Here is a 25,958-nt window from a genome sequence, read left to right as displayed (position 1 = left end):
CCCAGCAGTTACCTGGGTCCTCCCTATTCCAGCAGTTACCTGGGTCCTACCTATCCCAGCAGTTACCTGGGTCCTACCTATCCCAGCAGTTACCTGGGTCCTCCCTATCCTAGCAGTTACCTGGGTCCTCCCTATCCCAGCAGTTACCTGGGTCCTACCTATCGCAGCAGTTACCTGGGTCCTACCTATCGCAGCAGTTACCTGGGTCCTACCTATCGCAGCAGTTACCTGGGTCCTCCCTATCCCAGCAATTACCTGGGTCCTACCTATCCCAGCAGTTACCTGGGTCCTCCCTATCCCAGCAGTTACCAGGGTCCTCCCTATCCCAGCAGTTACCTGGGTCCTCCCTATCCCAGCAGTTACCTGGGTCCTCCCTATCCCAGCAGTTACCTGGGTCCTACCTATCCCAGCAATTACCTGGGTCCTACCTATCCCAGCAGTTACCTGGGTCCTACCTATTCCAGCAGTTACCTGGGTCCTCCCTATTCCAGCAGTTACCTGGGTACGTGAGGACGATGGCGTTGAGGATGCAGAACTCGGTGAGGTCCACGTTGAGCTCCAACAGCTTGTTGGCGAACTCCACGGTGGCGTTGACCAGCTCCTTGCCCCAGCCCATGGTCTGCACCTCGTCCACCGGGATCAGGATCTGGTCAGCAAACTTGATCATGTTCTCCAACCCCATGGACCTGCAACAAAGGATACGCAAGCAGTGTTCATAGGAAATATTGGCTGTTTGTGTGAAAATACAGTCCTTAAAGACCACTAAATATCTGAGAAAATTAGGCCTTAAAAGGGAGGGAGTGTTAAAAATGGAGGTTATCAACAGAAAATGTGAAAAGGTTTTAAAAGGGGGTTTCCACTGTACTGGAAAACAAATGGTCAGCCAGTTATGTCCTACCGTTTTGTATTGCATTCAACAGTTTTTCAAATCAGATTGACATCCTTGCTACATAAGCACACCAACCTTCTTGTCATTTTACAAAGACACTGCTGTACAGGACACCTAGCGTGACTACAATGAGCATGGAGTTTGGCTTCCAGTACTTTAGTGGACTCTCACCCACACCCTTTAAGGCACACTCCTTCTCGTGAAAACAGTGCGGCCCACTATCTCAGATCTGGTCAGGCTTTTACATTAAATAATACCATCCCTCCACCTGGACACATACCAAAAAGCAACACCCTGACTGCTATCTGTGAGAAGCTGAAATTTTGTGACGAATAAAATTCTTAAAATGCCACTCGTGGCTTACATGAATTAAAAAAATGTCACTGTGTAAAAGTCTGGCAAGATCTGAGATGGTGAGCTGAACTGTTTTCACGGGAAGGCGTGTACATTTCAAGCCTCTCTCATTTCAGGTTTTCCCCCTCTCAAGACCCTATTATGTGAGATTTGGTCCCAGGTACACTGGCAGACTGCAGGTGGGGGACTGACCTGTAGGCCAGCCTAAAGACGTTCAGCTCCATGAAGGACGACTTGAGCAGAGCCATCTGGTCCACCACCTCCAGGTCCTGAAAACCTGTACACACACACACATTCACACACATTCTATGCATCATCCTCTGCTTCTCTCAATGTCTCAACAAACCCTGCCCACACACGCACGCACGCACGCACCCACGCATGCACACACACACACACACACACACACACGCGCACACACTGCTATGCATCATCCTCTGCTTCTCTCACTGTCACATCACTCTTATCTTATAAAACACCACATGCACAGAAACACAACAGAAACACAACAGAAACACAACAGAAACAGCTCCAAAAATGTATCTCACTGCAAGCAAGGCTTTCAAAACATAATGAGCACGTCCGGTTCATTTTCTCTTTGTTGGACAATAACCGGATTTAAGTCCCATGTGAGGTTCAATGTCCCACTGAGTGAATCTCAAAAGGTCGCTCTTCTTTCAGTATCTGATGTCACTTTCAAGGGGTCAATTAGGGACTATGCTTTTCATTCTTCTTTACATCAACATAGTTTTACTGGGGGAAAAAATAACTGGGATGTAATGTGCTTGGTTTTTTAATGCGAATACTTCTCTGTATTTGTCATTTTCTGTGCCAAGCATAATCAGTTTCTGAAGAACAAGAACGAATTAATAAATACAATCTACAAAACAATGTCAAAGGATTCATCAGTTATTTGATCTCATATTTTGGCAGCACATATATATTCATATGTAAATTTTGAGAATGAATGAAGCAATCACTTTCTCTCTCTCTCTCTTGACCGGCCCCCCCCCCCCCCCCCCCCCCCCGAATCTAAACCCTTTTCCTCCTGTGAAAGGGGAAGCAACTTTGTCAATTCCAAACTTTAAAAGATCCTAGCACAGTAACCACTACACTGAAATTATAAACGCTCAGACCTAGCAGAAAGATATGCGTCATAGGTACTATTGTGTATTCCAGACATTTCAAGATGTGAATAGAAGTTGTTGAGGAGGCATTGGACTACGCTGCTGGATCTACAAGAGCACTGACCTGGCACTCGTTTTGCCCACTGGATGATGAACTTGAGTTCCACGTAGCCATACTGCATCAGCTCATTCACTGACACCAAGGAACCTATTGACCCTGAAAAGCCCCCAAAGACATTCATTTTCAAACAGTTCTGGCTAGTCAGGTCACTGATTAAAAGCATATTTACCTGAGTGAACTGACATGATGGGACAAGAAACATGTACACATCATAAATCGGCCATTTACATGCACATGAAGAAATCAGAATTTGACAGATGCACACATACCAATGGAAAATATCCCATAAACACTCAGTCCTCCTTGTGAGGCATAAGATCATGAAATAAAATATAAAAAAAACCTGCAAACATTGTCCCCCCCAGCTGAACAATAGTGGGAAAACAGAATGAGACGAAAAACCGAGGTCCCTTCGTATACACTACATTGGGGTGTGCACGTTAAAGATCCCACGATTGACAAAAGGGTCTTTCCTGGCAAAATTGTATAGGCATAGATAAAAATGTCCACCAAAATACCCGTGTGACTTGGAATAATAGGCCGTGAAAAGTAGGATATGCGCCGAAATGGCTGCGATCTGCTGGCCGATGTGAATGCGTGATGTATTGTGTACAAAAATTCCATCTCACACGGCATAAATAAATCCCTGCGCCTTGAATATGTGCGCGATATAAATTGCATAAAATAAAAATTAAAAAATTTAAATAAATCCCTGCGCTTAGAACTGTACCCACGGAATACGCGCGATATAAGCCTCATATTGATTGATTGATTGAAAACAGAATGCAAAATCACCCTGAAGGATCATTCGTGCTCTTAAAAATGCACGGAAATTTGCTGATATACTGCAAAATTCATGCCTGCTTCAGCAAACAGCATCTAAGTCCCCCATCACATGTGTACCTTCAGCCTTGGGGATGCGGTCAGGATGTGCGGCCACCAGTCTGTCCAGCAAGAGGTCCTTGTAGTCTCCCCCGTCAGACCCGCCGTCCACCATGCCGCTTATCATCTCTCCCATGGCCGACATCTCCTCCGTGCGCTGACGCTTGTGACGATGCTTGCCGCCCGGCGACCGGTCCTCACGCACAGCTGTGGACACACACTCATTCTTCAGGCAACCAAGCGCTGCATTTTACAAGAATGTGTTCAGTCATTTGATCATACTTATAATGACACAGGCCATTCAGCTGATCACAACATTCCATTTGTCTTGTACAAGTGTATAAGCACATTTTCCAGTCATAACTCCGTACAATTTTCAGCGGTCTGGAAGAGTCTTTCTTTCTTTATTTGGTGTTTAACGTCGTTTTCAACCATTCAAGGTTATATCGCGACGGGGAAAGGGGGGAGATGGGATAGGGGAAAGGGGGGAGATGGGATAGAGCCACTTGTTAATTGTTTCTTGTTCACAAAAGCACTAATCAAAAAATTGCTCCAGGGGCTTGCAACGTAGTACAATATATATGACCTTACTGGGAGAATGCAAGTTTCCAGTACAAAGGACTTAACATTTCTTACATACTGCTTGACTAAAATCTTTACAAACATTGACTATATTCTATACAAGAAACACTTAACAAGGGTAAAAGGAGAAACAGAACCGTTAGTCGCCTCTTACGACATGCTGGGTAGCATCGGGTAAATTCTTTCTCGTCCCAACCAATATGGGACTCCCCCTAACCCGCGGGGGGTGTCTGGAGGAGTAAGAGCCCCTTTATATCGGACACATTTTTCACAACATCCGTAGCATGTTCCACCCTTCCAATCGGCTTTACTCCTGTGATCTGGACAAACAACTCTGATGGGTATGGTATGCAGCATGCGCTAAATATGATACCATTTTCTTCCAAAATATAAACATGGGAGCCACGAATCGCCACCGTTGGCTTGCTGATCACTGGAAGTGTTCGCTAGGCATGTGTGTTTTCCTAAACTCACGTGACCTCAAGCCAAACCCACATGACCTCGATTAAAACACATTGTCAGGGATGACTAGGTGCCAGCAACAAATTGTGAACTCCGATGAACTCGTGAAGTCTGATTTTTGAAAGAAAAGGGTATCATGTTGTGCGCGCGCTGCATGCCAATTGCCATACACATCAAAAGTTAGTTGTTCATCCCGATTGCAGGAGTAAAACCAATCGGAAGCGTGGAATGTGCTCCAGATGTTGTGAAAAGATTGTCCGAGATAAAGGGGCTCTGACCGCTGAAAATCCTGAAAGAGTTATTTTCAAAAATCGTCAATTGCAACAAGACAAACATGACACAGACACAATAAGAAAATGCATACTAACATGAGTATCAAGATTAAGCACTCACAGACCAACCGTATAGAAGGCAGATGGATGGATGGACAGATAGACACAAACACATGTGCAAACACACATACATATGTGCGCAAACACACATACACACACACAGCATAGCAGCACATACACACACAAACACCCAGTGATACACACACATACAGTTACACACACAGTGACACACCACACACACACCTTCTTTCTTCATGCCCATACTGATGCACTTGTTGAAGCGGCAGTGCTGGCAGGAGTTCCTGGTGAACTTGTTGATGATGCAGTTGCCTGTGTCCTTGCAGCTGTAGCCCAGATTCTTCTGCACCGTGCGCTTGAAGAAGCCCTTGCAGCCCTCGCACGAGAACACAGAGTAGTGGTAGCCTGACGCTCGATCCCCGCACACCAGGCACGCTGTCAGGGACCCATCCACCGACAACATCTGTCACAACAAACAAACATTATTATTCACCAGAACAGAATTGTATTGACAAGAAAGTAAGCGATCGATGTGCAGGGGACCTCTCCCCCCTTTTGAGACTCCCAGTTTAAAACATCTCACATTTTGAGACCTTATTTTTATTCAGATTCACACTATAAACATGACATCCATTTTAACTATTCAAAACCGACTCCCTTTGAAAGACAGGATTTCTAAAAGATCTTTTTAGGTCTTAAAAAAAAGGGGGGGGGTGTTCCACTGTACCTATATATAAAATAAAAATAGAATTAAATATAAAATGGCAAAAAGCAAGGGAAAGCACAGCACATTACCTCAGCAACGCCAGCAGCCTGTGTGGCGGCCCACGCGTCCTGCTCTGTCTGCTCCCCCGCATCATCCTGCGACGTGCTCCAGCCCATGTTGTTGCCGTCGACATCCAGGGTCACCACCTGCACGTTGCTAGGGCCCGTGTATGATTGCTCTGTGTTTGCCAGGCTCACACCCATACCTCCCGCTGCCAGAATCTATCCAAGAAAAATATCCAGATATACCATTATGAAGAGAATTGGTATGGTCATTTTAAATGTCAATTAGCTACATAGGAAGTGTATCAGTGTATGTAACCACACTCTCCCCCCTTGAATTGTATCGAAGATGGAAGCTACAAATGATCAAATTCAAAACCAGGAGAGAAAAAAACTTGTGCTTTCAAGAAATAAAGTTAAACCTTTTATCTTCAGTTTTTTCAACTAATTTCGATTGCTTTCATGAACATTAACCCCTTCACTGCCGAGGCAGTTGACACTCTCTGTGCCGAGGAATAAATGAATAATTTACACCTAATTTCTTTTTTGTGTGTTTCTCCTTAGTTTGATGAAGGATTGCTACCAAACTTGACAGAAATGTTTGAAAAGCATTAATTTTGATTTAGAAAATATTCATTGGTGAAAAATAAATCAGAAACTGTTTGTAAAATAAAATAGAAAATACAAAAAGAGATAAAATTAATGCGTAAAAAGCTGAGTCACAGAATTTCTTTATTTAGTTTTTTACAACTCAAACACAAAAATTATTGAGTAAACAGAATGGGTAAACTTCATGCTGATACAGGGAATTGTTGTAACTTGAAAATGCTGCCAGACAACTTGCTGGGTGTGGTAGAACAAAAAACAATTCGTGTGAAGCAATATAAAAACATTTAGTCAAGCTGTCGGCATCAAAGTAACAGATTAACACTAAGAAACAGTCATCGCCGAGACCATATTAAAAAAGTCTCGACTAACCACACCTAAAGACCGAGACGGGTCATGCTCGTCTCCGCGTTGCGTGCGAACGCAGTACTTACTTAACCTATTTTCTGTCATTCTGAGCACAATTTTAGAGTAAACATGACATATGTATATATTTTTGATTTCAGGAGAAATTGAGGAATACGATTCAATCATTTTTAAATCTGTTAGTGAAAACTCGATTTTAATGACAACTTTTATTAGCAAACTAATTAACTTAAAAATTTTAGTAATAAATTTTCATTTGATTAATATACTTACCCAACTCACATATAGCAATTAACTCTAGTTCAGTGCTGGTAACGCTGTACGCATCCCCTTGGTAACAAGGGAAGCCCCTCTAAAAAAAGAGTGACCAATACCCATAAGGCCATATTAATACATACTTCCGACTTCCGTATGCGCGCGCATACGCCGCCATATGCATCATTCCAAACGAAGCCCAACTCACTCCCCTTTTTTAGAAATCCACCCCCCACAGCGGGGAGGCGGGAGGGAATAAACGATGTGAGTTGGGTAAGTATATTAATCAAATGAAAATTTATTACTAAAATTTTTAATTAAATTACATATCTTACCCAACTCACATATAGCAGATTGCTACTATAGGTGGAGGGCACTTAACCCAATCAGGAATTGAGAATCTGTCCTGCCGCTAACAGAGCAGGTAACCCAGAAACACATCCTATCTCAATGCATAGGCATCTCTGAGATAAACACCAATGAAAAACCTTTCAATAAAGCCAGCAAGCCGACTCAAGAACACAGTTCTGCCAGGAGACCAAATCGAAGAACAGCTAGAGTGGAAGCCCAATCTCTTGCCCCGTGAGGCCTAGCTGTAGTAAAGGGCAAAACTGCCCTGACATCCCCTGCCTGACTCTGCCACCATACATAAACTTGTCTAACTATGGTGGAGACCCACTTGGCTAACATTACTCTCGAGATGTCTCTAAAGCGCACCATAACGAGTGAGATAAAAAGAAGTTCCTGAGATTCCGATCTAGTGTGCAGAGTCCTTAACGGAAAACTGTGGAGGGCTATAACCGTACAAAAATGTACATCAGAATCTCCAAGAGCCATAAAAATGCTCAAGAAAGGAAAAAAGAGTCCGTGCTGTTCGAAGGGGGAGGACTGACTGACTGCCCCCCCCCCCCCCCCCCTGTCTACTGCCACCACTTGAAGGCATACCTGAACACTGTGGCAGTCCATCTAGGCAAGGTTGACCTCAACAAGTCATTACCCCTACCAAAGTTGAAAGACATTCTTTCTTCCTTTATATAAATTAATCAGTGTTTAACGTCGTATATAACCGTTCAAGGTTAAAGGGCGACGAAGCAGAAAGATAAGAACAAGAGCCCTTAGATTTAATGATCTCAAGCAATCCGTGCAAGTCAGAAAAAATCTTCAAAACTCGAACAGACCAAAAGGCTCAATATGGCTCTAGGGGAGCCAAAATAGTGATTAAGATTTGAACGGTGAATCAAAGTTGGTAACTCCAGATTCCGCTTATATGCCAGAAAACCCAAAAGAAACCTAAGTGCCATAGATCAGTCTTTCTCCGAAAATCTGTCTATAGCAAAATAACAGAAAAAACACTTACTCCCACTTCTCACAGAAGCTACCCGAGTAAGCATGGCCGATTTCCGTGTTGATCAGCAAGGCTAGTTAAGTAAAAGAGTCAAAGAATCCAATCACAAAAACCCTAAAACTAGGAGCAAAGTCCAAGAAAGGACTGAAGATCAGCTTTCAGCAAGCCTAACGTAGGCCCTCTTAAACTTGCTGGCTAAAACGCCACCAAGAGAAAAATTAGCACCGAGCTGTCTCAGTAAAACTGATATCACATAATGTCTTAAACAAAGACGTGAGAGAAAAAGAACGGAAAGCCAAAATAGGTGGCTCGCCACCTTCATTGTACCGAGAGAAGAGGAGTTCTATCCGTTAAAACATAAGCCATCTGTTCCACGCCAGACAACAAGACAAGTACCAGTCCAGAGTTGACGGGCAGAAGAGCCCGAGCAACTCAAAAATATCCTACAGTAGACACCCGTGAGAAACGAGTGTGAGCAAAACCGGAGCCCTCTTGCCAGCCTAACGAGGTCTAGCAACCCAAAAAGAACGGGCCCAAACTGTGCGACCAGCAGGCCGCTCAAAGTAAAACAAGAGTAAAAATTTCCATGCCCGGCAGTCGGGCGACGAAGATAAGCAAAAGGCGATAGTACCAAAAGGCAAAAACTCATTAATAGAAATTTCTCCCATTCCCCCGAAGGAACAAAAACACGTGGTCAAAGAGAGTCTGCTCCAAGTGGCCATTTGGCCGACAGACTTAGAGAGTCCGCCCAGTCATAGAGACTCTCATGAAGGTACTTCGCTGCTAAAAAGATCTCGTGATGGTAAAACCACCAAAACCTCTCATGATCCGTGAGGAAGCGATAGGGAGTGAGAGACCCCCTTTTCTTGATGAGAAAAGCCCCCTGTGGAGTTGTCTACTTGAAACAACACATGTTCCAACCCTTTGTTCTATTGCTTAACACCCAACAGACCACAAAGGGTCCTATAAAAGCTGAGAAGCCTTAGACATCTAATGTGCTCCAGCCCTGCACTCCCAGTTACACCTGGAGCAAAGGACTTCTAACAAGGGCCGCTTGCACAATCTCCAAGAGATCCAAAAACGGCTCAACAAACGCATGACTTAGAAAAAAGATCAGAACCCTGAAGCTCTGAAATACCAAACGAACCAAGAAAGAGAACCAAAAAGGGAGGCCCCCGTGTCTCCCCCCACAAAGAGGGAAACCTAATCCCCCCCAGCCGCTGTGTTAAACATAAAGGCGAAAGAAGAGTGATGCCGAGAACTAACTTCCAGTTGACATAACTGCCGCAAGTGTGAAAGAAAGCGTGCTTTTGTGTGCCTACCAACACCCACCGCTAACTTGCCTCAGGGGGAAGAAAGGTGGATATTAGACACAGAACCCTGCCACGAACGCGAGGGTAAGGAGACAAAAGATAAAATCGAGAACGGCGAGCCTGAAGCCTTTATTTGAAAACAATAAAAAGCCAAGGCCTGCCGTGCGCTTACCTTCTGCAGTGAGCTTTTAAGATAGAGAAGAATCCCTGTGCATAAAAGCGAACTCACAAAGAGGAACCTTCAAGAAAAGAAGAGATTAAAGTCTCGCCAAAAGAACAAACCCTTTTTGAAAGAGACCTACACCCAGGCTAAAAGCAAAGCTACATCCTTCGTATCCGCGTCCTGACGGAACACAAAAACATCCAGATAGGACGTAACCGCGCACGAGAGAGCGCAGAAACGAGATTTGTTAAAAGCGGTAAATGTAAAGGAGTGCGGCCATAATGAAACATAGCCAGGAGATCCTTGTTCTGACAGAGAGACAGTCACTCCTTGCTATTAACATCCAGACGGATGTTCGCCAATTCCGGGGAACCCGGTGGCGGTTCCGTAGAAAAAGCAAACGAATAAACTACGTTCTTAAGCTTGGAGTAAACCGAAGCCTACGGATAGCGATCAGCGCGTGACGCGCTGCTTGAGCAGATGACGCAAGCTAAAGCCCCGCCACCGCAGGAGCTAAGCCGAGCGTTGCCCACAAAGGAAGTGGTAACAAAGGAGCCTCAATTGTGAAAAAACAAATTTCACAAGCCCAAACGACCCCAACAGAGAATCCAAGAACATAACGTTCTAAGATTCCCTTAATAGGCTCAGGTCAGCTGAAAATGCGCAAAACGCGGCAAAGCTGAAGTATGAGCTTCCCCCTGAGATGCCAACAAAGGCAGAGATGGGGGAAAAGCATCGATAGAGTTCGCAAATTGATCCTAAGAAGGAGCAAGACACGCCAAAAAAGATGGAGGAGAAAAGGCAGATGACAATGCTACCGCTAACCCTACAGGGAAAAAGCGCGTAGTAACCTCTGCCATCCATGTAAACAAAGATGGCAGCTTCGCTGAAAGACAACAAAGAGGCGTCTCCATCTGCCCCAGAAGCTTAGTCTTCCAAATCCTCATCATCCTGTACAGTGGTATTCTAACCATCTACAAAAGGATGAGAGCCGGAACCAATCCCGAAAAAGCAACACTTGCCAAAAGGGAAAGGTTCGGAACAAATTACCCAAAAGCCGGAACTCCGAAAGGATATTCCATCCACCTGCCTCATACCAGCTGAAAGCCTGGAAAAGGAAGTGCATTTAGCCTGAGTAACAGCAGAGGAACCGCAACAACGGAACCGAAAGCCGAAGACTGATGAGCGCCAACTACCAACACCCCAGTGTTAACGGCAGAAGGCCAAACCATCCTGAAACCGGAAGCCACAGCCGCAAAAGCGTTAGCAAAATCGGCCACGGATTGGCAAATATCAGAACCAACCGGATGCCTAAACATGCACCAGAAGATCCTAATGTACCTTGAAGCCGCTTAAGCCCCCAGTGCCACTGCACTTGACAGCCTAAACGGCAATTTGAATTCAGTGCAACCACCCCTGCGGAAGCACCGTCTTCTGAACAGCCGACTGGCACTCCCGTGCCCTCCGGAAGCTGACCCCCTGCTTGACTCCCATAGTCAAACAAAGAGCCAGCTATACTGTTCTCTTCCTGCCCCCCGGGCGGAAGCGAAAGACGCACACCCGTACCACAATCTAAAGAAGCGGTTGGTTGCGCAAATCTTCCGTTCGCTCTCCAAGGTTCCTAACCGCCACCGACCTGCTGCCAATGCAGTCAGAGCCAGCCTCAGCTTCGGAACTTTCACCCACAAAGCCAGAGCCCGGAGTTACTTTCTCTTGGAGACGCTCTACCCTTTCCCCGGAGAACCCGGGTACTTGGGTAGAAAACATACCTTTAAACTGGTGAGAACCACCGGGAACCGGAACACAGGCCACAAGCGAAGGCGTGGTCCCATCATCCCAATCCGCATGAACATCAGCCTGAGACACAGTAGCAGACGGCGCAGGCGAACGTTGGCAAGAGACGAAACCCCCGTCACACCGGCAGCGAACGCATCTCCGCCCGCGTGGAAGCGATATCCCCCGCCAAGGAAGAAACCTGTGAACTTAAAGAGAGCAACAATGTCGCCACGTCCGCAGACGCACGACCGGGAAACACATAAACCAAGGAAGCCTAAGCGGGCTTATCCACAGGAGAAACCTTGTCTAAAGGTTTAGCCGTCAAAAACGGAGTAGGAGGCATGACGACCAAAACATCGGTATTTTTGCAAAGACAGTACATGAACCGAAACACAAGCCTGTCCGGAAGCCTTTGCTTTCCCAGGTGTTAACTTAGTCGGCGGAGAACCAGCAGTTACTCATTTAGACAACTGCCGCTTCTTGGCGTTAACCGCCATGACCAAAAACAACTCACGAAAAATTTTGTAAACAAGAAAATTTCACAAGTTCAATTTAAGGTCAAAAACGCCCACAAAAACAAGCAAAAAACAGAAAGATCTCACCTCAACATGAAGAGACGATAAGACAAGCAAGAAGATACCAAGAGGTAAGTGACCAAGTCCGTAGACGAAGTGACAGATGGCTGAACACAGCCAGAGCGTACAAAAACACGACCAGTCCCACTGCTCGCTGAGTATGGAATGATGCATATGGCGGCGTATGCGCGCGCATACGGAAGTCGGAAGTATGTATTAATATGGCCTTATGGGTATTGGTCACTCTTTTTTTAGAGGGGCTTCCCTTGTTACCAAGGGGATGCGTACAGCGTTACCAGCACTGAACTAGAGTTAATTGCTATATGTGAGTTGGGTAAGATATGTAATTTAATAATTTGTACTCTGCCCAGCTGAAATTCAATCCCATAGTCCGGACTTCGTCAATAATTGCTTGACCAAAATTTCAATCAATTTGATTGAAAAATGACAGTGCTGCCTCAACTTTCACAAAAAGCCGGATATGACGTCATCAGACATTTATCGAAAAAAATACAAAAACGTCTGGGGATATCATACCCAGGAACTTTCATCTGAAATTTTATTAAGATCAGTCCAGTAGTTTTCTCTGAATCGCTCTACACACACTCACACACGCACGCACACACACCACCAACCCTGGTCTCGATTCCCCGTCTATGTTAAAACATTTGGTCAAAACTTGACTAAATGTAAAAGGAAGTTGGTGCAGCTCTGCCAGAACGCCATGTGCCACGCCCCCCTTTTCTACCTCGGCCGGGTCACAGCCCTCCCCTATTACTCCTCTCCCCCTTCCCCTACCCTTTGCATGGCTTGTGGCAGTGGAAGTACTTGCCATTGGTTTTAAGTCATCATTATTACTGAACCAAAACTGTCTTTTGAGTTCAGGTGCATAGTCCGAGTCATTGTCATCGTCACTGTCATGCTCCGATGACGGCTGGTCATTCTGTGACTTCACTTTCACCAGACTCAAAATGATTGCACAAGTCATTATCATCACTATCATAATCATTATAGATGTCCTGAAGAGTTTTATTCAAAGTCATGAACTGCCATGATGCGAACCATGTGCAAGCAGAAGCATTTACAGAAAAATCCACAAAAATTTTGCAGATGCGTTTTTGCTTCAAACATAAAATAATGGACAAACTGTCTCCAGTTTGGAATGGTCGAAAGAGTAGTATTCCCTCAGAAAAAGAAAAAAAGTAGGTACGTCACAGACCCGAGAAATTCTCGGCTTACAGGCAAGCACCCTTAACCCCTTGACTGCCTTATGACGGGTATACCCGTCATGTGCCTGTGCAGCCGCAGCGCCTATAGGACGGGTTAACCCGTCACCTCAGTTCAGGAATTTTCCAGAAATGCTACGTCACTGCTGACACACAAATAGCAGCTAATGGCTTGGTAGGATACCTCATTCTCATGAATAAACATAAATGGTGACGCGGTTTTGCGTCTGAAGGCTATTTTCGGCCTTGGCGGCAGAAAAGGGGAGAGAAAGCTCGACTCGTCAAAATGGCTAACGGGGACAGTCGACCGGGCCCTAGTAGAGTAAAGCAAAGACGGACTGACGCTACAGGCGGTGCAAATGATTATGGATACTGACAGGGGAAGGGGGAGATCTTCTTTCAAACGATCCGTTGGAAACAGGTAGATGACAGTGATTATGATCCTTTCTTGGAGCAAGCAAAACAGCCACCTGTGTTTGATCCACAGGCACCGGAAGATGCGCTGGACTGATTTTTCAAAAGTTCATATCTAAACATCATTATAAGCCAAACTAATTATTATTTCCATGTTTAGACACTAAAAACAGATTCTTGGTTCAATTTCCTTTAAAAATAACATAGGTATTACTTACCTACCTACTGCCAGTTTGGAGCTAGAATTTTTTGTGAATTATTACACCCCGAACTCCAAAATTCCCTGGCAATCAGGAATGCACATAAGTAAGTTTTGATTGGCAGCGAAAGGGTTAAGGCCAAGAAATTCTTGGGCTGGGGCAGTGAAGGGGTCAGGGAATTCTGTCAGTGTCTGGAACTATTTTGTTCTTTTTAAATCAGGACTTCCCGATTCACTAATGGCAGCTTTGACCCCTGTTATCAGTGCAGGACCGGTGCTCAGTGTTGCTGAAAGCATACCTGACCCTCATTCTGATAATCATCGCTCCACGGCTATCGCCAGTTGTCTCTCTGACGGGACGCTAATTTCCTACGCGAATCTATAAAAACAAGAATACAGAGTTATGTTGTTCGCGAGCAGTGTTCGCGAGACGAAAATTATTGCAGATTGGCTGACTTCGACTTTCTTTATTTGGTGTTTAACGTCGTTTTCAACCACGAAGGGTTATATCGCGACGGGGGAAGATGGGATAGAGCCACTTGTCAATTGTTCACAAAAGCACTAATCAAAAATTTGCTCCAGGGGCTTGCAACGTAGTACAATATATTACCTTACTGGGAGAATGCAAGTTTCTAGTACAAAGGACTTAACATTTCTTACATACTGCTTGACTAAACTCTTTACAAAAATTTGCTATATTCTATACAAGAAACACTTAACAAGGGTAAAAGAAGAAACAGAATCCGTTAGTCGCCTCTTACAACATGCTGGGGAGCATCAGGTAAATTCTTTCTCGTCCCAACCAATATGGGACTCCCCCTAGTCCGCGGGGGGTGCCGACTTCGACAGTGATCTCCGTTCTGTTCTTTACAGTTATGATAAAGACATCGTTCTAAGGTCAAAACAAGTCGAAATTTTGGGACTGCTGCCTGAAGGAGATCGTAATATATGGTTGCATCACTGTCAACTGGTAACAGAAAAAATCGTCTGCTCCAGCGAGCGGCGAAACCAAACGGTTGATTATCACGTGACACTTTTGCCATATATTTAGAGTTGATTGCACAGTAAATACAGCCGCCAAAAATAGCTCGCTTGAAACTGTCTTACATATCAATTTCTTTGTACCGTACTTTCCGGGTGACAAGGCGCTACAGCGCATAAGGCGCACCCCCTTCTTTTTAACAAAAATTGTAATCCAGTCACCCATTGGGCGCAGGGGGCCGATAGGGCGCACCAAAATTGAAAAAGTATACCGGTAACAAACGGTCGAAGAATGAAAATAAGCCGCACATCAAAGGAAGAATACAGAGTGGAAATGACCCAGTTTTTGCCATGAGAGGTGGTTCCCCTGTCATATCTGAGAGAGGAAACACTTCCTGCACCGGGGTCAGTGACCGGTCAGTGACCGAGTTTAACAGAGTGGAAATATGTGTGCTCTGTGTGTGCGGCGAGATCAAAGGCAGGTCCATTGTGATAGCTGGGTGGCTTGAGAGCTCGAGGAAACTTGGCCAGGGCAGTACCTAGTAGCTGAAACATGCATTATCACAAGTTGTTTGACTGGTACTCAGGCGGTCTCTTTGATTTTTTTCGTATTTCATACACGGATTAGGCGCTTCGTTATACAAGACGCAGGGGTCGAACTCGAGGAAAAAAGTCGCGCCTTATGACCCGGAAAGTACGGTAATTTAAAAATTACACAACACCATGAACAAGAAGGGCAAAGCCTATACGACTCACATGCTTGACCTTGACCTTTACATGACCTTGACCTTCAGGGTCAAGGTCAAATAACTAAACCTAGCAATGACATCATACACTAAGAACTGCTTTACACATTTTTCCTACCAAAATACATGTGACCTTGACCCAAGGTCAAGGTAATCCAAGGTCATGCAACACAAAGCTGTTAATTCAAGACACAGGAAGTACAATGGTGCTTATTGGCTCTTTCTACCATGAGATATGGTCACTTTTAGTGGTTCACTACCTTATTTTGGTCACATTTCATAAGGGTCAAAGTGACCTTGACCTTGATCATATGTGACCAAATGTGTCTCATGATGAAAGCATAACATGTGCCCCACAAAATTTTTAAGTTTGAAACAGTTATCTTCCATAGTTCAGGGTCAAGGTCACTTCAAAATATGTATACAATCCAACTTTGAAGAGCTCCTGTGACCTTGACCTTGAAGCAAGGTAAACCAAACTGGTATCAAAAGATGGGGCTTACTTTGCCCTATATATCATATAGGTGAGGTATTCAATCTCAAAAACTTCAGAGAAAATGGGGAAAATGTGAAAAATAGCTGTTTTTTAGGCAACATTTATGGCCCCTGCGACCTTGACCTTGAAGCAAGGTCAAGATGCTATGTATGTTTTTTGGGGCCTTGTCATCATACACCATCTTGCCAAATTTGGTACTGATAGACTGAATAGTGTCCAAGAAATATCCAACGTTAAAGTTTTCCGGACGGACGGACGGACGGACGGACGGACGACTCGGGTGAGTACATAGACTCACTTTTGCTTCGCATGTGAGTCAAAAATCATTATCGACGATCGCGAATCTGCTTACATCCATAACACATTACGAAAAGATCTAAATATGTAAAAAATCCATTTCCTCTCCAGACAAGGAAAACCAAAGCATCCTGCCAGGGATAGAATGAGACCCGAAGGGAAGTAACTAATTTTTGACCTGACCCTGTGAGATGGCCGCCCTGTTGACAGTCTGCATGTTGCTGAAAGCATACCTGACCCTGTGAGATGGCCGCCCTGTTGACAGTCTGCATGTTGCTGAAAGCATACCTGACCCTGCGAGATGGCCGCCCTGTTGACAGTCTGTATGTCGCTGAAAGCATACCTGACCCTGCGAGATGGGCACCCTGTTGACAGTCTGCATGTTGCTGAAAGCATACCTGTCCCTGCGAGATGGGCACCCTGTTGACAGTCTGCATGTTGCTGAAAGCATACCTGACCCTGCGAGATGGGCACCCTGTTGACAGTCTGCATGTTGCTGAAAGCATACCTGACCCTGCGAGATGGGCACCCTGTTGACAGTCTGCATGTTGCTGAAAGCATACCTGACCCTGGGAGATGGCCGCCCTGTTGACAGTCTGCATGTTGCTGAAAGCATACCTGACCCTGCGAGATGGCCGCCCTGTTGACAGTCTGCATGTCGCTGAAAGCATACCTGACCCTGTGAGATGGGCACCCTGTTGACAGTCTGCATGTCGCTGAAAGCATACCTAACCCTGCGAGATGGCCGTCCTGTTGACAGTCTGCATGTCGCTGAAAGCATACCTGACCCTGCGAGATGGGCGCCCTGTTGACAGTCTGCATGTTGCTTAAAAGCATACCTGACCCTGCGAGATGGCCGCCCTGTTGACAGTCTGCATGTCGCTGAAAGCTTACCTAACCCTGCGAGATGGGCGCCCAGTTGACAGTCTGCATGTTGCTGAAAGCATACCTGACCCTGCGAGATGGCCGCCCTGTTGACAGTCTGCATGTCGCTGAAAGCATACCTGACCCTGGGAGATGGCCGCCCTGTTGACAGTCTGCATGTCGCTGAAAGCATACCTGACCCTGCGAGATGGCCGTCCTGTTGACAGTCTGCATGTTGCTGAAAGCATACCTGACCCTGGGAGATGGCCGCCCTGTTGACAGTCTGCATGTTGCTTAAAAGCATACCTGACCCTGTGAGATGGCCGTCCTGTTGACAGTCTGCATGTCGCTGAAAGCTTACCTGACCCTGCGAGATGGCCGCCCTGTTGACAGTCTGCATGTCGCTGCTGGAGCTGTCTCCCTGCATGACGATGACGATGTTGTTGTTGTCACCGTCCAGGTGCAGTTGTTGCTGACCATCGCCGAATGTCCCTTCATCCATGGCATCCTGGCTCATGCTGTTGCTATCCATGGCTCTGTACATCAGGACAGCAGTGGTGAATAATAAAATCAATATTCATAAAGAAGTGCACTATCTAGGCTCATGCACGCAAGTAGTTTTTGGCGCATAAAGAAACTCTCTTACATCCCAACTTCTAAGTCAGTCATTACTGAATGCACCCGTGAACCACGGTTCAGGATCAATGCATCCAGTGATGACTGACTCAGAGAGAAACTTGAAATAATTAACTTAATAATTCCTTCTTCTAAAGTTTAGTAGTGGCTATGTTCAATCTATGGAGAAAAAAACTCAAAAGCTCGAGGCTGAAGAACAGAAGGATATATGGAAAATATAGGAAGAAATAAATAGAAGGAAATTAAGTAGAAGTGCAATGCTTTTGGCACAGTCGTCAACCACCCAAGGCACTGCATACCCCCAGCAAAGGACAAATCGGCCATCCCTCCCTCTCATGGACACACAAAGCCTCCCCACACACCATCAGACACACAAAAACACACACCCACATGCACTTAGACAGACATACACACACATTCATGCACACACACATGCATGCATACTAAGTTCTCTCTCTCTCTCTCTCTCTCTCTCTCTCTCTCTCTCTCTCTCTCTCTCTCTCTCTCTCTCTCTCTCTCTCTCTCTCACTCTCACTCACACTAACAAATACATGACACATAGACACACACTAAGAAATGATATCAAACAGAAACCAAGACAAAACCCAGAGAGGGGAGGTCATCACAGTCCATTGACTTCACAATATTATGACGTCATCTACTTGCGCAAGCAGTATAATGTAGACTCGGAATTTCCACCCAGGTGGCGTTTTATCAATAATCGAAGAGTTGGTAAATAAATGATGCGTGTGTGTGTGTGTGCGTGTGTGGGTGTGTGTGACTATGTTTGAATTTATTCGGATTTAGTTCTCTTTCCTTGTTTGTATTATGATTATGTAAGTGTAAAGCGCTCTGGGCTTGTCACCACGAGGTTTACGCGCTATATAAGTAATCGTTATTATTATTTATTATTATTATTCAATTAACAAAAACTGACATGAGGAAATGTTCATATAGTAATAGAGTTGTGCGAACTTTGAACTCACTGTCTAACTGTAACAGTACTAAAATGGCTACTAATATTATTATTATTATAATATTAACTAGTTGAAGAACTGACTTTCCTGCTTTCATGCGGTTGTAAACAGACAGAATTGGTTCTGCTCTGTTCACACACTACTTTCAGTCCACCTACCTGCAAGGGTCAAGTCCCAAGAAATGTCTCTGTATTCCTATCGTATCACTCTGTCCACTCTGCTCCTGTTTTGTTTTCTTTCACACACATTTTCCGTTCTTTACCGTGTCAGTCTACCCATGTGGTATTTGTGACCACAATGTCTCCTGGTCCCAAAGAGGCATTGGTTGTGATGACTGCAACATCTGGTTTCATCATGACTGTGTCGACCTGAACAGTGCAGAATGGGATACCCTCGACAGACACAAGAGCGCCTGCCGGGTATGCCCTCGCTGCGACAGTATAAACTGTGATAGCTTTACATTCAACAGCTTTGAGATTTCAATGACAAATTCCTTTAGCCCACTGGCTGATGCCAGCATTGACTCTTTCATCTCAGACTCGCCCTTCTCCCCTACCAAGACCAGCAGCCCAAACCCCCGCCCCGACCGTAGCGCTAGGCCATCAAGGTCCCCGGGACGCTCCCCCAAACCGTCGAACCAGTCATCCTCCTCCCCCCATCTCCCCAAAAAGACAAACCTGCGGATCCTCACTGTAAACTGTCAAAGCATAATAGGTAAACAATCTGAGCTTAAGGCTTTACTGGACTATGTGAAACCTGACGTCGTATGTGCAACAGAGTCCTGGCTAAAGGGCGTTAAGCCAGGTAAATCTCCCTCGTCTGACTGCATCAAGTCATATGAGATCTTCCCAGACGACTACACTACTTTTAGGAATGACCGGTCCTCCCTGGGCGGGGGCGTCTTCACGCTTGTCCGTAAAGACATTACAGCCGTCGAACAGGTTGACCTAGTCACAGACTGCGAACTTGAGTGGGTTAAACTCAAGTTACACAACACCAAAGACCTCTTCATAGGTACTTACTACATGCCACACCGAAATGCAAACGACGTAAAGGAATTACAGAAATCCCTGAATCTCTTGTCGGACAACGGCAGGCGTTCACAACATGTGATAATCTCGGGTGACTTCAATTGTCCAGATATAACTGGGACAATAACACCGTCCCCCCCGGTGCTAGCGATAGGGCGGTCGAACAGTCCCTCACAGATGTCACCTGTGCTGAGCTCCTGACCCAAACCCAAACAAAACCCACACGGGGCCCCAGCGTCTTGGACCTTGTATTCACATCAAACCCCTCAAACCCCTCCCTCCTAAAGACCACTAGCCTAATTCCAGGCCTTGCTGATCACGACATTGTAGTCTCTGACTTTGATGTAAAGCCCCACATCGCCCCCCCTACCAAGCGTAAGTTCTACAAGTTCAAGGACGCCAGGTGGGACCAACTTAAGAGTGACCTTGAGTCCGCAGCGACTACCATTGTCAACAAGTACAACAATGGCACCAACGCCGAAGATCTTTGGACCCTTTTCAAATCGTCTCTCTTGGCCTCTGTCGACAACTACATCCCTTCCACCATCGCTAAGAACCGTTCCTCACTCCCCTGGCTTAGTGCATCCCTTAAGCGGATGCTCTGCAGGAAACAACGACTCTTCAAGCGAGCCAAGCATAGCAAGATCTGGACGGAGTATAGAAACTTCCAAAAAATCTGTAAACGCGCTATGCGTCGCGCTGAGTGGAGCTACATAAACGATAAGATCCAAGCAGGCTTGTCCAGCAACAACACAAAACCCTTTTGGAACTTCATTAAGTCCCGCCGACAGGACAACACCGGCGTTTCCCCCTTAAAACACAAGGGCAAACTTGTAAACGATAGCGTAGGGAAAGCAAAACTTCTCCTCGACCAGTTCAAATCAGTATTCACAAAGAGTGCTAACTTCACCCCCCCTCCTCCACCCCCCGCCGTCAGCCCCATAGAGCAGATTGAAGTGACCACAGCTGGAGTAGCTAAACTGCTACGTGACCTCAACCCCGCCAAAGCCCCAGGCCCCGACAGCATACCCAACCTGGTCCTAAAGACCTGCGCCGACCAGATTGCACCTGCTCTCCGTGCAATCTTCCAGAGATCCCTGGATAGCGGTTCTCTCCCTTCCGACTGGCTCCAGGCCAACATCTCCTGTGTATTCAAAAAGGGTGATCGCCACCTCCCGGCGAACTACCGTCCCATCTCCCTCACTTCCATCCCTTGCAAACTCCTAGAACATATTATATGCCGCCACATCTTCACACATCTCGACTCGCATAACATCCTCACGCATCTAAACCATGGTTTCCGTTCTGGATTCTCGTGCGAAACCCAACTTCTCACCACAACCCACGACCTCTTGACCACCTTCGACCAAAGAAAACAAGTAGATGTCGCTGTGCTTGATTTTTCTAAAGCGTTCGACACTGTTCCCCACCCCCACCTTCTCCACAAACTCTCCTGTTATGGCATAAACGGCCCCCTACTCAACTGGCTCACGTCGTTCCTCACTAAACGCTCCATGAAAGTTGTACTCGAGGGTACTTCATCCGAATCAACTACAGTAGACTCTGGCGTCCCGCAGGGGACGGTGCTCGGCCCACTACTCTTCCTTGTCCATATTAACGACCTGCCAGCCTCCGTATCGTCCCACGTCCGCTTGTTCGCCGACGACTGCCTGCTCAATAGGGAAATAAACTCCTTCACGGACCACCAATCCCTGCAACAAGACGTCAGACACCTCGAAGAGTGGGCAGTTACCTGGGGCATGCGCTTCAACGCCTCTAAATGCTATATCCTCAGTATAAACAAATCCTCTGACTTCTACTACCAACTGGACAACAGCATCCTCCAAAACGTTAGATCCACACCCTACCTTGGCATTCTCCTCTCAGACGACATGAAATGGAGCCCTCACATTTCTTCTATCACTAAAAAAGCTAACTGCACCCTTGGCTTTCTCCGCCGCAACCTCCAACGCTGCCCGCCTCGTTGCCGTCAGCAGGCCTACCTCTCCCTTGTGCGTCCCCTCCTGGAGTATGGGGCGGTTGTCTGGGACCCCTACCTGAAGAAAGACATTGACTGCATCGAACGCGTACAACGCAAAGCGTCGAGGTTTATCACAGGCGACTTCAGGTCGTCGACCCCCGGCAGCGTCACCAGACTTCTAGAGAAAACTGGACTCCAACCTCTGCAACAGCGACGTCAACAACTCCGTCTGACGTTCTTCTATAGGGTGGTTGAGGGGCTGGTACCGGCACTACCATCACACCAGTTCTTAACTGAGCAGAAGCAAGGCCGTAAAATCAGGCCAGTGAGACACTCTGACCATCACACATCCAACATCGTCTCACAGTATTCAAGAAACAATTCTAGACCCTATTCAGTGCCCCAAGGCCGCACTGATCAGTTTAGGAACTCCTTTTTTGTGAAGACGGCACAAGACTGGAATCTACTTGAGGACAATATTGTAACCTCCAAAAGCATTGGCATCTTTAAAGCCAAGCTAGCAGCCGTCCACCACCATTAGGCTGCCGCACTCTCCCCCGCTGCATTTATGCCAGTCTTCTGGTACCCAGCAGCGTAATCATCAAGATCAAGATCAAGATCTTTTGAGTTTGACGGGTTTCTGAACAGCAAACTCTAAAAACAAATTCTTTTCATCACAAAAGCGATCTTTGGAATTGACTGACGTAGTCCAGAAGAATTCATGCATCAACTTACGTCACGTATTCGACGTCATCACTTCGCATACCTTATGGTCTCGGTATTTCGTTGGCCTTCACATTTCCTACTTGTAAAATGACCCTCAAAGCTAACCGAGACTAGTTGAAGCTGTATCAATGCGCCTCGCCAGCAGGTTGTTGATGGATTTTTTAGCGAGTGGTTATCGACAATTAATGACCGGTAATTTTTAATGAGTTGGGGCATTCTGACCAATCACAGGATCTGTTTCATTAAAACGCAAACTTGATTGAATTACAATGAATGATAGGTAATCTTGAACTTTAGCTTGTTAAATTCATAGCTCATAATTCAGAGGCATTTAACTTAAGTCTCCAAATTTGTAGAACCTGCACTTGTAATCATAACAAGTCGTTTTGCATCCCTTTGAAGTTACGGAATGAACTCCGATGAACTGTACGAATGCATTTCGTTTACATGGGTCAAAGAAGGAATTATCCGTATGAGCGAACAAGGGAGACAACTCTTTCGTGTAAGTGATGTCCCATGGTTGACAACGTACGCCATTTTCGGTGCACTTTTGTCGATTGAACAACCAAATTAATTAATTATGCAAAAGTTTGGAGCTCAATCCGTCAATTAATTTCACAACAAATGTTCTTTGGCTTGCTTACATGGACTTGTATCAAAAATAAGTCAAGAATATCACTGGATTCTGAGCTATGAATTTAACACGCTAAAGTTCAAAATTACCCAATGATATCATCATTATACACAATATACCCAAATCATGTGTCCATATGCACGTTGAAATCGCACGCTAGTTTGCCCACTGCACAGAAGAGGTAATGAATGCGTTCTGGAAGTGGAAGATCTCGGTCAGTGCAGCTCTTTTGTGATGAAGACAAAAACAATAGCTGCGAGAACGCTTACTGTTTTAGAATAAAAAAATAAAACCTCAAACCAGAGATAATGTAGATCTCTGCTCAAACTAATAACAATTCCGTGAAACAAGTATATTCAGAAGTTTATACTATTTTTATCACGATTTTAGCTTTAATTTACTTGGATCAGCCTTTAATATGATGTTTGAAATGATATTTTTATTTGGTTTTATTGGGAGAAAAGTAGATGTGTGTGTTAGCTTTATCTCATCTTATGACCCAAATCCTAACAAAACAAAACACCGAAGTAGGAAGAGTTATCTCGATCATATGACATATGACTATCCTGGAAGGAAACGAAACTGGGCAGTGACCGTGTGGCTCCTCGGCCCAACAAAGGAAGAATCCACGGAAATCCTTGTCTCACGCTGCACCTGATACGGTCACGGGACCTGCTGTCAACAACGAGATCGGGCGGCGGGAATTTTCCCACGATGTGTTAGCTGAACGTTTGTTGGTGGACCGCTAATTTTACTATTTTTAGTCTGTTGAAGACGTGAAATACGCTAAAAACAAGCGAAAAGATGGCTGGAGTTCTGACTTGGACTACTCTCGGCTGTCTGTGTTTACAGTTACAATATGTACACGGACAGCCTGGTCGTGTGAATTACATGCTGCTGAGTGATCCAAACCCGTCTTTTGTGACTGGGCAGAGTGATACTGATACTGATAGCACTATGGAAGACAGTCTGGATGTGTTGGATTTAAACACAACCGTTGTACAGGCTAAGTTTGACACAAGCTACACGCTGAGTGTCAATTTACAGCAACAGTATCTCTTTATCTACAAATACAATGAGACCAGTAATGTAAGTACAACTTATGGAGTCGGTATATATCTTTGGCTGCAATGGCCGACGTCATTCGTTAGACCTCAATTAGGTTAAAGCCTAAAGGCTAGTTTTGGCTGTAACAATATGGCCAGGGGTCAGAAGGAGTCTATTTCAACCCGAAGTGGGTGTGTTGTCTGTGGGTGCATTTCCTGGAGGTTATTTTTCTCGTCGCAGGGAATGCACCATGCAGGTGGAGTTTGATACTGGTGGAAAAGAGATCACAGTTCACACTCAATATGATAGTAATGATAGATCTTCATTCATCCATGTCAAAGATTGCCCTAACTTCATAGTGAGAGATATTATTGTAGATCACATGACTGTTAATAATTTATATTCATATTGTCATCACGGTTTCCGTCAACAGAGGTCTTGTGTTACCCAATTATTGGAAGTAATAGAAGATTTGACAAGGATCTTAGATGACAAAAATTGTATTGACATTGTTTATTTTGATTTTAAGAAAGCCTTCGATTCAGTGCCACATGAAAGACTCTTACTCTTAGTTAAGCTGGAGTATTATGGAATAAGTGGAAATGATGTGCGATGGGTTAGAGATTTTCTAACCAACAGAAAACGAGTCAGGGTGGGTAATGTGCATTCTGATAGTACAGATGTTTTAAGTGGCATCCCTCAGGGAAGTATTCTGGGGCCTGTTTTGTTTACAATCTTTATTAATGACCTACTGGATAGTACAAAGCACCTGCAAAGTATTTGCAGATGATACCAAATTGTATGATGTACCCCAGCGATACCAAACAATACAAAATGACATTGATAATCTCCAGAAATGGTCAGATAAATGGAACTTGTATTTTAACGTATCTAAGTGTAAAGTCCTGCATATGGGCAAAAATAATCCGAGACATGATTATTCAATGATGGTGAATGATGAAATGAAAACAGTTATGAAGTGCGAGGAGGAGAAAGATTTGGGTGTAACATTTGACGATCACCTGAGTTTTGACAAACATATATATATATATATATATATCCAAAACATAATGACTATGACACATTTACAAAATTGTATAAAGCATTGGTTAGACCACATTTAGAATATGCCAACGTTATCTGGCATCCGTATCTAAAGCGTCAATCAGCCGCCCTTGAAAGGGTGCAAAGGAGAGCGACAAAACTGGTTAAGGCCTTGAAAAACATGACATATGTTGAAAGACTACGGGTACTCAAATCTCCCGACCCTTAAATCGAGAAGACTCAGAGGCGACCTGATACAGACCTATAAAAATCTTTCAGGGTATTGATAATGTCAAAGTCGAGTCTTTTTTTAAGAAGTCGGAGTACCACTGATGTAACGAGGAAAAATATGGACAAAATCTTTATTGAATTTAGTAAAACTAATATCCGGAAACATTCCTTTTCTAACAGAGAGTTGCACCATCATGGAACATACTGTCTGATGTTGTTAAAAATGCACAAAGTATTAACACTTTAAAAAATCTGCTGGACATACAAAAACTTATGACTGAGTCACTTTATTTGTACGATAATTGATATTGACTAAATACGACTTTGAGCATGTTAATATGATTGACCTGCAACAAATTTGATAACGTGAAAAAAAAACGTGAGGCTTATGGATATCAATCCAGTCCCTAACCACTACTACTACTACTAGTACTAACTTCATGTGTTTCACTTCGATGAGACTACAGTACTTTTACACCACCATGTTCAAATGA

General features: G+C 44.9%; 2 protein-coding genes across 8 annotated transcripts in view; one reads left to right on the top strand and one right to left on the bottom strand.

Moving 5' to 3' along the window:
• Positions 1 to 23,399, bottom strand: part of LOC138973145 (retinoic acid receptor RXR-alpha-B-like) — a 33,333-nt gene extending 9,934 nt beyond the window's left edge. Inside the window, exons 1-8 of one of the 5 annotated variants that reach the window (XM_070345816.1) lie at positions 23,262 to 23,399; positions 17,519 to 17,693; positions 5,563 to 5,754; positions 4,993 to 5,230; positions 3,395 to 3,580; positions 2,495 to 2,587; positions 1,436 to 1,520; positions 499 to 686 (exon numbers count right to left, since the gene is read on the bottom strand). In XM_070345816.1, the coding sequence (XP_070201917.1) occupies positions 499 to 686; positions 1,436 to 1,520; positions 2,495 to 2,587; positions 3,395 to 3,580; positions 4,993 to 5,230; positions 5,563 to 5,754; positions 17,519 to 17,689 (1,153 nt within the window). In that variant the 5' untranslated portion in view covers positions 17,690 to 17,693; positions 23,262 to 23,399. Of the gene's footprint in view, positions 1 to 498; positions 687 to 1,435; positions 1,521 to 2,494; positions 2,588 to 3,394; positions 3,581 to 4,992; positions 5,231 to 5,562; positions 5,755 to 16,471; positions 16,527 to 16,911; positions 16,966 to 17,518; positions 17,694 to 18,928; positions 19,164 to 23,231 lie in introns of those variants that run through there. The other 4 variants (XM_070345817.1, XM_070345818.1, XM_070345815.1 and 1 more) reach the window with 4 other exon arrangements.
• A 251-nt stretch (positions 23,400 to 23,650) lies between these two features.
• LOC138973143 (SID1 transmembrane family member 1-like) overlaps positions 23,651 to 25,958 on the top strand; it is a 50,694-nt gene continuing 48,386 nt past the window's right edge. For 2 of the 3 annotated variants that reach the window (XM_070345812.1, XM_070345810.1), the window contains exon 1: positions 23,653 to 24,231. In XM_070345812.1, the coding sequence (XP_070201913.1) occupies positions 23,947 to 24,231 (285 nt within the window). In that variant the 5' untranslated portion in view covers positions 23,653 to 23,946. Of the gene's footprint in view, positions 24,232 to 25,958 lie in introns of all 3 variants that reach the window. The other variant, XR_011457897.1, reaches the window with a different exon arrangement.

Source organism: Littorina saxatilis, linkage group LG8 (genome assembly GCF_037325665.1).
Source record: "Littorina saxatilis isolate snail1 linkage group LG8, US_GU_Lsax_2.0, whole genome shotgun sequence".
Classification (NCBI taxonomy): domain Eukaryota; kingdom Metazoa; phylum Mollusca; class Gastropoda; order Littorinimorpha; family Littorinidae; genus Littorina; species Littorina saxatilis.
Note: the sequence above shows the minus strand (reverse complement) of the source record. Positions and strands in the feature narration are given on the sequence as shown.